The 12,209-nt window shown below is 39.9% G+C and overlaps 1 protein-coding gene across 1 annotated transcript in view; it reads right to left on the reverse strand.

Annotated features, from left to right (window-relative positions):
* The window catches only part of rxfp1 (relaxin family peptide receptor 1), a 68,422-nt gene that overhangs the window by 21,090 nt on the left and 35,123 nt on the right, over window positions 1-12,209 (reverse strand). Inside the window, 2 exon segments of the mRNA XM_044206175.1 lie at window positions 2,326-2,431; window positions 7,117-7,200. Of these exon segments, the coding sequence (XP_044062110.1) occupies window positions 2,326-2,431; window positions 7,117-7,200 (190 nt within the window).

Below are 12,209 nucleotides of genomic sequence, written 5' to 3' on the forward strand. Positions count from 1 at the left end.
TCTTCATTCTTTCTAAACTTCACTCTGTATTTTAATGTCAGGAATATGATTTATTTATAGATTTGTTTCCAGTGAGATATTATTGAGTTTATATAGTGACTTTGCTATATAATCGCACATCGCAGATTTTCCTCATATCATGCAGGCCTAAATGGCATTGTGATTCATTATTAGTCAAATAAGTATTTTTCCCCCTATGAAGAGAGGCACAATTTCTTGTTCATATCTAAGAGAACATTTTCAGTAGGAGAAAATTGGTGAATGTCACATATTCTCTTAAATCACCCAGAGACACCAAATTTATTTACCAATACATCAGGCAATTTGACTCTAGCAGACAACCTGTAGACGGATAAGTAAGTCATTAATTAGCAACATTAAGGCAACAAACAATCCATAATACAACACTCAAACGTAACAGGCTCACTCTGTATTCTCAAAGCCAATACCTGCTCCAGTGAAAAATAGAGCATTGTCTATTGTGAGCAGTTATGAAAATGTCCTTAAATATTATATGACCCCCACTTTTTCAAACATAATTTCCAGAAATAATCACTGTCTCATTTTTGGGCTAATACAGTAATTACAATGAAACACATTTCCCACCAGAGTTCATTCCACCTTAGTCAGGATACAGACACAATTTAGCTAAAAAGGCCACACAGGTAAGCTCCAATTTAACTAAAGCCTGTGCAGTAAATGGCGCAAGACAATGGGTACAGAGTTTTTAAAAAAAAAATGGTGTTGCATTTGCATAGAATTGAAAACTAAAGTCCTTTGATAGCAAACTGGGCCTGCGGGCTAATACTGTTGTGTGTAAACAAAACAGTGCGTCGTGGTGCAGATGAACAGCTGTCTGGGAAGTGTCATAGCTCAACGCCCACTAAATGTTCATTATTGTTTGTTTGTATTTTCATTTTTCTAATTCATATAATGCAGTAATCTAACTCATTAATTTCACTTTGGCTCTTCCAAGCACCCACTCTCTCTAAATCTTTCCTGAAGAAAATCCTCTAATGAAAAACAAGTTATGTGTGTATAATTCCAGTACTACCACCATTTTTTATACAAGCAGAATAAAAGCACAGCAGTTATAGTACCATGAATGGCAACAGCTACCATGGCTTAACTGACAATAGAAACAGTGCCACCTAAACAAAGTCATACTTCACTAACAGAAAAAAACAGACCTAAAAATTGATAGCTTAGTGGACTGGCGTGACATTTGGTGTGGACATTCATGTATCCAAGGGGAACAAACCTACATGATTTTGACTCTGTGACGTTTCCCTTTGGCCACAATCAGGCCAAACTTTCAAATTTCATGTCCCCTGGCCAATTACTCACACTAACATTACATTTGAGAAAAACTACTGATTTGAGTCCTCATCACCAATCCCCCTTGACCCCCATCAGGCCACATCATCAGGCTACTTTTATACAGCTATTTTGTCATCTACCCAGAGCCATGTTGCCTGTGAACGTGACAAACAACTATGTAGATTACCAGCCCTTGGTAGAAGTCTGAACTCTTTTGCTCTACTATTTGAAATTTAGATGGATTACAAAAGTCTCTTGCTTTGGTCAGCTGTACTTTAAACTCACAAAGAGAGACAGGCTCTTTGAAAATTTCTAGGAAGTGAGGTTCAGAGGGGAGAAAAAAGTGGGCCGGCCACAAAGCATCGTACAACCCAAATATGCCATAAAAAAATTATGCTGTGCCAATGACAAAGCAGATACTTTGCAAGAGATAATGCGCACAGGCTAATCTATCTGGTAATTGTGTTGATATTCCAGGTCACAAAGAAACAGCCTAAAATGATGCATAAAGACTGAAAAAGGGTAACATACTTAATTCCAACTCCAACTGTAATAAATTCGAGGTCATATGTCCTTGTTGAATACATGTTAAGAAGACAAAAAGTATTTTGTACTCTTGTCTCAAAAGAATCTTTAATTCTACACTTTTGACAAAAGACTCCCAAGATGTAAGAAACCAAGTGTGTGATACTGGCTCTTACAAGACCTTCAAGGACATACACTACTCATCAGCTGAATGTGAAGGGGTTGCACTAGTCACTTTCACTCCCATGAGAGATTCATCTTTAATTCTGGCTTCAAGTAACTAACTCACTCATCTCGTGGCAATGACAGGTGCTCACAGTGGCAGGGTGGGATTTTGAAGGGTGGTGGTGGTGGTGGAGGGGGGGGGTTCTGCTACAACACTTCTCACATGCTGTGACAGTCACAGCCAGGGATGGAGGCTTCCTGGGGATTGCTTGAGCTTTAAGATATTGAAAAATTAAGGGGATATTTTCTACTTACATCATGGTGACATTCATCGCCACCACTGGGATGTCTTGCAGCTGTGCGCCGTCACAGTCCAGCTCCAGGTCTCTGCACTGACAGAGCTCAGGAACGACACCCAGCACTGGACAGATGGAGGGGAGAGGGCAGGGACATCAGTGAATATGTGAATCAACTGGGCATTCTGCGGAGTGCCAATGTATCAAGACTAAAGATATTCATAAATTTATAAAAGCTATTTATAAAAATGGCAACCTAGTCTTGCTGGAAGAGAATGTAAGTCCTGGGATTAAAGCAGCAGAGAAGAAAATGAAAGCAGAATTTATTAAGAATGACTTGGAGAATAAACACAGGTTGGCAATAGTCTATAACAGAAACATGTTTCTCAAGATTGCTTATTGAATATTCCTGGGTTAAGCCACCTTTGATTATCGTTCATTAAATCCCAGTTTGGATGTGCAAAATATGATGAAACAGAGCAGATAAGATTGTTTAATCAGGCCTTCATGGCTCCAATGAAAGCAAATTATGTTTGAGGACACATCATAATAAGCCACAAGCGGCAGTTAATGAAAGGCTCACCTTTGACAGGCAAACACATTTTCATTTACAGGGATAATTACACATTTGAGACAAGTCATGTTCAACTTCCATTTCAGCTAACTGAACTGTTTTCAGAGTTACTACTGATTAAGGCCAATTAAAAAATCTGGCAATATTTGACAGTTTGCTCATGACTTCTCAGAAATCAGCTTTATTGTTATGATTTCACACAGGATCCTTAGAGGTCAGCAAGAACAAGACAAAAACAAGTCAAACACATCTGTGTGTCTTGAGTTCTAAGTTGTGTATCTGCTGATGTGAGTACTGCTTTGCTATAATAAGTCTGAATGAGTGTATGAAAATAAAATATGCCATTTAGACAACACTTACTTCTACCAACATTACTTTTATTATATGGCAGTAACCCCAGTGGAAATAAATGCTTAACTCTGGCAGTTTTACTGTAATGCAGGACCACGCAAAAGCTCCAACACTGGCATTCAAACAATAATATGAGAGTTCCTGGAAATAATAATAGAAAAGTGAATGGCCATGTTTCAGTGTTAATTTGAAGTAATTTGAAATGCTGCAAATGAATCTTCATGGAATTAAATCGTATTGTACATCATTGTAAGAAGGAAATACACAAAAATAACAAAAAGGTAGGAAACGTATATCAACGTTAGGAAAATTTTTCAACCCTTTGAAGTAAATGGTGATCATTGTGAATGTGCTCTGAATACATAAAGTCTATTTCAGTTAAAGATTATATTGATAACATTTTTATGTAGTGAAAACGCCGCCCCCCAAAAAACATCCACAGAGCTTTTAGAAAGGTGCGGAATTAAAAAAAATATTATGATTGTGAATTAATCATTTTAAAAGGTCCAAAATGAATGTTTTATTTATCTCTCTGTGAGATGTCTGACGTTTGGTTCCTGCTTCTAAGAAGGCTTGTGAGCCAATTGTATAACGACATTGGTATCACGTGGTATAGTTGCCAGTTAGTGTGGAAAAAACGGACACTGATGTTAGCATGTATTATTAGCTAACTAAGCTTAGCATTAGTGACCACTGCGTCTAGTTACCTAACGTTATTGTAGAGTGATCAAACCCGATCCTAATGAACGTTTTGTATCTTTATAGATGAAAATAATTAACATTTTCTCCTATGGCCTCTGCGTCATGAAATAGGCCTGGAAAGACCCAAACGAGAACCTCCCTAAAACACCTTGTTTTCACAGCAACCTCCTCTGTCCTTTGCCGGACTCAGGTCACTAATGGAAGGTTGAATGACAATGTCACGATTTACGACGAGTCTACTTAAAGTCAAACTGATCCGATGTCCTGTTGAGATACAATTCATACTATGGTGCAAGACATGAAAGTGAAGCTAAGCCGTTTGTTCACCTCACTGACCTGCAGAAAGGCACACAGAAGATATTGGAAAAATGCAGAAAGAAAAAAGCGTGCTAAAGGAGGCTGTGACTTTTCTGTGATCTAATACGACAATGTTAGAAAAGAAGAAACCCTGGATCTTACGCAACAGCCACGTGGTGCAGAGAAGGAGAAATAGAGAGAGATGGAGGGATGGCGCATAACAGACTTAAAGACTTAACTCTTAAAGAAAGAAACTTTATTAGCGAACCGAGATGGCTGATACCAGATTAAAGAAGTTGCTCCATCCAGTTGCAGCACCGAGGACCATAAACTAACTTTAAACTCAGCCAAAAGCTGGCAGACGCTCACACCGTGTTGCCATCAGAACCAAACTTCATCAGCCTGCTTATGGAGGAAGAGATTCGGCTGTCCAGAGCTGCCTATGACAGCGCGGCCTGAAACATGGAACTCAAGGAAGTTCCATCTGGAGCCGATCAGCACAGAGTGTCCAGAGAAATGGCACCACTTCACCTCTCCCCTCCAATGCCTGCCCTGCTCAGCCAAATTCAGCTGAAACAGCAGATACTTTTCTGTGACACCGGGGTTGATGCTTTAGCTTAACAAGAAAGCACTTCGACTAATGTTAGGTCAACACTATGCTAACACTAACGCTAGCTAACGTTAACTGTAGCTGTCTAATGTCGAGTGCTGTGGGTTTCAATAACATCCCTACAATTAACTGTACTGTACTCTTTGATTCGATGTAAATATTCATCTAATGTCTTATAGTGTAAGGATGATTGTAATGTCATTTTATGGTAAATGTTGCAATATAGGACCCCTATAGTTATTAAATGATGGGGGAAAAAGGGTTACCTAAAGCTAGCTAGCCATATCCTAAGATTACCATAGATAACGTTATATGAAACACCACCACACAAAGTAACCTAAATCTATAGCTAATGCATAGCTATGTGTTGCAAAATTAATTCATTACTTTATCACAAAAGATTCATCACTTGATATGACTGAGTCTCACTCCACTCGACCATGAAATATGCAGGTTGTGCAACGAACTGGCAACTTCTTCTGATTTTAAAAGAACAAAACACTGTCTATCACGGTGGAATTCTGTGCGCTCAACAAAAGCTATGGTCACATCAACAGAACCGATTAAAAAAAGGCAGGGCAATTTACAGCCCTGAATGAGACTCAAAATCTCAATGGAAAATACTTTTTAAACAGTGAACAAACACAGTGGAATGATAGAAGGCCTGTTTGTGAGCTTCAGAGAAGGAGAAATGGCAGCCCCCCCCCCTCCACAAACTCCCACAAAAACTGCACAACTACACAGAAACTGGGGATATTTCTTTACTTTCAAACTGTAACTTAAATAGAATAAATTAGACTAAATAAAGAAAATTGGCTGGTAAAGATAATTTGACTTTTAAAAGATTTCTTTCAGACTCAAACACAGATATTTTCTTTCAGTTCCACATAAAAAGGACTCAATGTTGAGATAAAAGGGAGCACAGAGGTCTCTGCTATGGCTCCCAACTGCTGTTTAACCTATTGCCATTTTCAGTGTAAGGAAATTGAGAAAAAACATACTCAGAAATCCCCTCCATGAATCATTATCACTATGCATGTGTTGTTAGAGGCAAAAGCTCCTGGTAGGGTCTCCCAAATTGGTCCAGGTGAGTCAATTGAAAGACCCCTCTAAATCAGCTTTGATGATGGTTTCCCCGAAGAAGGGAAACCTGGACCCCCTGGTGTAACAACACATTAGATGAACCAGGGTTTAGGCGCAGGTAGAAATTAACCTTACTATCTCAAATCACTGGGGAGGAATGCATCTACATAATCCAAACGCAAATAGACTTGATGTCATGGCTTAATATGAAACCTGACTATTTGATTTCCTCTGACTTGTTCAGGTTTTCATGTTTGGGACTTTGTAATTTAGTGCAGACGGCAAATTAAAAGTATAATTATGTCAACAATTAGGCCATGCATGGATTTTTCATCTTTATACAGATCTTGTCTGACATACCACTGGCCAATTAAATATACAGCTGTCAAAATAAAATGCATTTAATTGAAAGTACCTGGCAAAAAGCATTAACTGAGGTTAAATTGATAGTTCTTATACTTCATTTAACTTGCAGGATACATTTAACTTTCTAAACAACCTGCAAGAAGACCTGATTGAGGAAAAGTTGAATAAAATGGGTTTGTGTACATGGAAAAAAAATAGTACAGGAGGGTACATCTGAAAAATACCTATCAAGTTTTATAGGTAGATACAAATTTATAGGGTAAAAAACAGATTTCATCAAAACCCAATTTGCACTGTGTATACATATTGTGTTGGGTATAACATATACATTTGGCAATGAAATTTTTTTTTTAAAGTAATGGCATTTCTCCAGTGGGGAAGCGTTCAGTGAGTACAGTCTGTCTTAATCTTTCCTCCTTTGGAAACAACGATGGGCTTGTCATTTATGAATGTAATGCATTTTTTGTATCACTTTTACTTTTTCAAATTGTGTATTTTATTATATTTATATCTATGCCACTACTTATTATATAATTATTTTATACTTATTAAGTTTCAGGCAGTTGAATCCTTTTATCTTATCATAAATACGTAGAGCTTCATTGCCTCTCTTGTGTCTTGTGTTTTCTTTGTTCTCTTACATTTTAATATCACTGTAGATACCTCACGACATTTGCTATTTTCCCTCTGTCTTATATATAGTAGATGCTGTTAAGCTGCCAGTATGCTTCATCAGATCTGCTTGTCGGAGGGTCAAACAGCTTTGGACACATAATCCGCCAAAAAATATCTTTAAATATTCAGTTTAGAAACATACCAGTACTTACAGCATACATTGGACTTGGTCCCAGTGTTATAGCTGGGCATTCCAAAATACTTGTCGAAAAGATGGGGCCATCCATTATTATCTCCTGGAAAAGAAAATGTAAAAGACAAAGACAGAGATTACAACCCATCATGTGTCCTTCAGAAACAATTAAGTAAAATCTGAGGTAGTTCAAATGTTCCATTCTATCAGACCACAGGGCAGACAGTACACAGTTCCTCTCCCCGCTCTTTTGTGATACACAGATGCCTATGTGTTGCTGTAGGCAAGATCAAGGTCATTCCTGTTGCTTTATGTTGGCTATATGTACAGTATTTAATAAACATAAAGGCATTGGCCTTGCACATAATACAAACAGTTGTGAATTATATTATTGGTTAGAATCACCCATTAATGTAATGTAGTACAAATTTCAGCTTTTGGAGCATCAAAATGTTTATTTTAATGTCCTTTTAAACGTGTTCTAGATAAAAATGTATCAAAGAGACATACAGGAAAGGACTTTTTTTAAGTTTGTAGGTGGGTCCCAGACAACCAAATCTACAACGTTGATGGTGGAAGTGCAAATTCATGCCAAAATGAGTAACAAAACTTCTCACACAACAGTTGCTGTGCCAAGAGAAAGAAAATACCTTTGGAGGCACAAAATTACCAAACAGGTGCTAAAAAAATTACTTGTGCCTGATGTGGTCACTCTATCACTAGCTTTGCAGTGGCATGAAATTAGAGGCTGACAACATCCATTTTCAATTACTTGCTCACCCCTCCCCTTTTCCCAATAAGTCATGGACAGGTCACGTTACAGCAGAGTGTATGTGGTCTCATTACAATTATTGTTGGTGTATCAACTTGCTTGCTGTGGGCTGCTCAGCCTGCTGTGACTTGGGAAACATCAGCTCCTCGTGCTGTCATACCCTCCTGGGAACAAATAAGTGCCAGGTCACCTGGCACAAACACATAAATGGTAATAATAATAGTGTTGATCACAGGCACAAGTGATGTCGACAGCCGCCAAGTCAATGTCAGATCTTAAGAATGAACCTGAATCCCCAAAATATAAGGACAACCCCCAATCCTGATGCAAAGCAGGAAAAAACGTAATGGTAAAATTGCCATAGCCTAATAAATTCCAAACTTGACCAGACAACTTTTTAATCAATTTATTTTACTAACACAGCTACAAGACAAACACACACACACAGCTAAGCAGACAAGGATTTTCTGTCTGTTCTGTTCTGCATTCCTCTTTCAATGTTCAGCAGCAGCCAGGTTAGAGCTTTGCCTACACTGACTGTTACATTGGCAACATTAGCAGCAGAAGAAGAAGAAAAACGCCATGCTTGCTGTAACGTGTGTCCACCGAGTTTGAGTTAGAAACAAATATTATTTCATAAACCCAAGTTTCTTTATTATAAATTAGACAACATTACATTTAGCAGCTTTCATTTCCATCGGATGGCAGTGCCCAGTTGTTAGGTTAATAGGCTGTTCTATTATAGGTGCTTTCCACATGCTGAGAATTAGCTGGGTCAATGTCTGCTGGTGAGAAAGCCAGAGGCTATCGACTTGGCTATCAAAGCAAAAAAAGGCGCACCAGAGAACACAAGTTTAGTCTTAGTCATTGACAACCCACCTACAAATACACACCAACAGAGAACAAAGAATTACAAATACGCTACATACACAATACTCTCTATTGTGCCACATACTTTCAATTGTAGTATTCTTATTATTATTATTATTCTTATTATCAGACTTAGAAAACTCCTCCGAGAGGCAATTTGTGGTACAGCACAAAACATCATCAAAAACACATCAGAATAAAAAAAAGCAACAATTGTCTAAGATCATCTGTAGCAGCCATCATAAATGTCATCACTGCCCAGGCAGGCATTTAAAGTGCATGTCAATAACTGTATTCTGTAACTGAATTGTCATAAAAAATACTGTATATACTGCACATCCCCTTCGTTTCGATGCATTTCACATCACCTAGTCCATGTATTTCCCCGGACTCTCCATGGCTACCATATCTTGTTTAACTGAGTTATTGCCCTGAGTTTTTTGCTTGGTTGGTTCTAATCTTGGGGTAATCGACCAGAAGGGAGTCGCCAGTGAAAGTGGATGGGATGTATCCATGCAGACCATGTCTGCTTTCTCAGTCAGCCTGGTCAGGTACAGGTGTTACTGGTTCCCCCAGGATTTTCCCACAGGTTTTCACAATTTTTCCTAATTTGTTCCTGTGAGTGATTTTGGAATGTCCATACCAGCATATAATACAATAACACAGGATACTCTCAATTAAAGATTTGCAAAACAGAGTAAGAATTTTGTTGTCAAAGTTTAAAAAGTTCAGTTTTCTAAGGAAGTAAATGCGCTGTTGGCCCTTGTTAAAAATAGCATCAGCACATTGGTCCCAGAAGAGTTTGTGAAGTCCAAGATACTTACACTCCGCCACCACCTCAATCTCATCTCCTCTGATCATAGATATAGTGGGTGGTGGAGCTTCATGTCTAAAATCTAAGTTATTTGTTCTTGGATGTGTTCAGAGTCAAATGTGAGGCCTCACACCTGTTCACTAGTTCACCAAGGCGGAGTCCGCAAACCATCATAATTAAATGGTGTCCAGGGTATCTGCTGTGACAACAGTCCATGTATAAAATGCCCATGTATAAAATGTCAAAAGAGGTAAAGCACACCTCTGACGTGGTGTTGCCTATCCTTACCCTTTGAGATCTGCCCATAAGGAAATCCAAAATCCATGTGATTAGTCCAGTCCAAACTGTGCTTTTAGTCTGTCAGTCAGGATTAATGGATGAATTGTATTAAATGCAGAAAATAAATTTGCAAAGAGGACTCATGCATGTGTTTTACAACCCTTAAGATGTATATATATATAGAAAATTCTAAAGCGTTTCAATGGTGTCGTCTGTCCCTCCTGCAGAGTGATAAGCAAAATGTAGTGGGTCCAGGAGCTGCTTGCATGAGTTAGTAAGATAATGTGGGTTTTGATAATCCTCTCAAGTGATTTCACTACCAGTGAGGTGAGGGAAATCGGCCTGTAGTCATTAGGAGAGGATGGATGAGGGACTCTGGAAAGGGGGACCACAATTGATGTTTTCCACAGTGACAGGACCACCTGGGTATCCAGTGAGCGTTGAAAGAGGGAGCAGAAAATCCCACTCAGTTGGGTTGAGCAGTGTTTCAACACCCTGCCACCAATCTTATTGGGCCCTGGGCTCTTTCGTGTGTTAGTGCTCTCAAACACTCACTGCTCCTCCTCCTCCCCAATGGTGAGTGTGTTGTTTGTGTTCTCCATCCCAGCATTGTCCGTCTCTTGCCAAGCAAGAATGTTATCGCTGTCCCCTGTCCCGAAGCGGGTGAAAAATTCATTCAGTTTGTTGTTGTTTACCTTCCTCTGTATCTAATGCAACCACAAGGGGGCACAAGCCAGTGTCTTCTTGTGCCAGTCCCAAGTCTGGATAAATGCAGAGGGTTGTGTCAGGAAGGGCATCCGACGTAAAACACAAGCCAAATAAAAAATGCGAATCGTGAAAATGACTTCCATACCGGATCGGTCGGGGCCCGGGTTAACAACGACCTCCACCGGTGCTGTTGACCTACAGGGTACCGGTGGAAATTGGACTACTGTTGGTCAAAGACGAAGAAGGAGAGGATGAAGGTGTGTTCAGGTGTGTTGAATGTTGGGACTATGACAGGGAAGGCTAGAGAGTTGATTGACATGATGCAGAGAAGGAAGGTGGACATACTGTGTGTCCAGGAGACCAGGTGGAAAGGTAGCAAGGCTAGAAGCTTAGGAGCAGGGTTCAAGTTGTTCTACTATGGGTCAGATAGGAAGAGAAACGGAGTAGGAGAAAGAGGAGTTTGTGAGGAATGTTCTAGAGGTGAAAAGAGTATCAGACAGGTTGATGAGTCTGAAGCTGGAAATTGAAGGGGTGTTGTGAGTGGTTATGCCCCACAGGTAGGATGTGAGTTAGAAGAGAAGGAGAAATTCTGGAGTGAGTTAGATGAAGTGATGCAGAGCATCCCCAGAGATGAGAGAGTGGTGATTGGTGCATATTTCAATGGACATGTAGGTGAAGGGAACAGAGGTGATGAGAATGTGATGGGCAGGTTTGGTCTTCAGAACAGGAACGCAGAAGGACAGATGGTGGTAGACTTTGCAAAGAGGATGGAAATGGCTGTAGTGAACACTTTCTTCCAGAAGAGGCAGAAACATAGGGTGACATATAAGAGCGGAGGTAGAAGCACTCAGGTGGACTACATCTTGTGTAGACGAATCTGAAAGAGACCAGTGACTGTAAAGTAGTAGTAGGGGAGAGTGTAGCCAGACAACACAGGATGATAGTGTGTAAAATGACTCTGGTAGTGAGGAAGATGAAGAGGACAAAGACAGAGCAGAGGACGAAGTGGTGGAAGTTGAAAAGGGAAGAATGTCGTGTAGTTTTCAGGATGGAGCTGAGACAGACTCTGGGTGGTCAGGAAGTGCTCCCAGATGACTGGACCACTACAGCTAGGAGGGTACTCTGTGTGTCATCTGGAAAGAGGAAAACGGACAAGGAGACTTGGTGGTGGAACGAGGAAGTGCAGGAGTGTATACAGAGAAAGAGGTTAGCTAAGAAGAAGTGGGACACTGAGAGGACTGAAGAGAGTAGACAGGAGTACAGGGAGATGCAGCGTAAGGTGAAGGTAGAGGTGGCAAAGGCCAAACAAAGAGCATATGAGGACTTGTATGCTAGGTTGGACACTAAAGAGGGAGAGGTGGATTTGTACAGGTTGGCCAGACAAAGAGATAGAGATGGGAAGGATGTGCAGCAGGTTAGGGTGATTAAAGATAAGGATGGAAATATATTGACAGGTGCCAGGAATGTGATGGGAAGATGGAAGGAGTACTTTGAAGAGTTGATGAATGAGGAAAATGAAAGGGAACGAAGAGTAGAAGAGGTGACTGGTGTGGAGCAGGAAGTATCAAAGATTAGCAAGAGTGAAATGAGGAGGACGTTGAAGAGGATGAAGAGTGGAAAGGCAGTTGGTCCTGATGACATACCTGTGGAGGTATGGAAGTGTCTAGGA

This window comes from Siniperca chuatsi, linkage group LG8, assembly GCF_020085105.1.
Source record: "Siniperca chuatsi isolate FFG_IHB_CAS linkage group LG8, ASM2008510v1, whole genome shotgun sequence".
NCBI lineage: Eukaryota > Metazoa > Chordata > Actinopteri > Centrarchiformes > Sinipercidae > Siniperca > Siniperca chuatsi.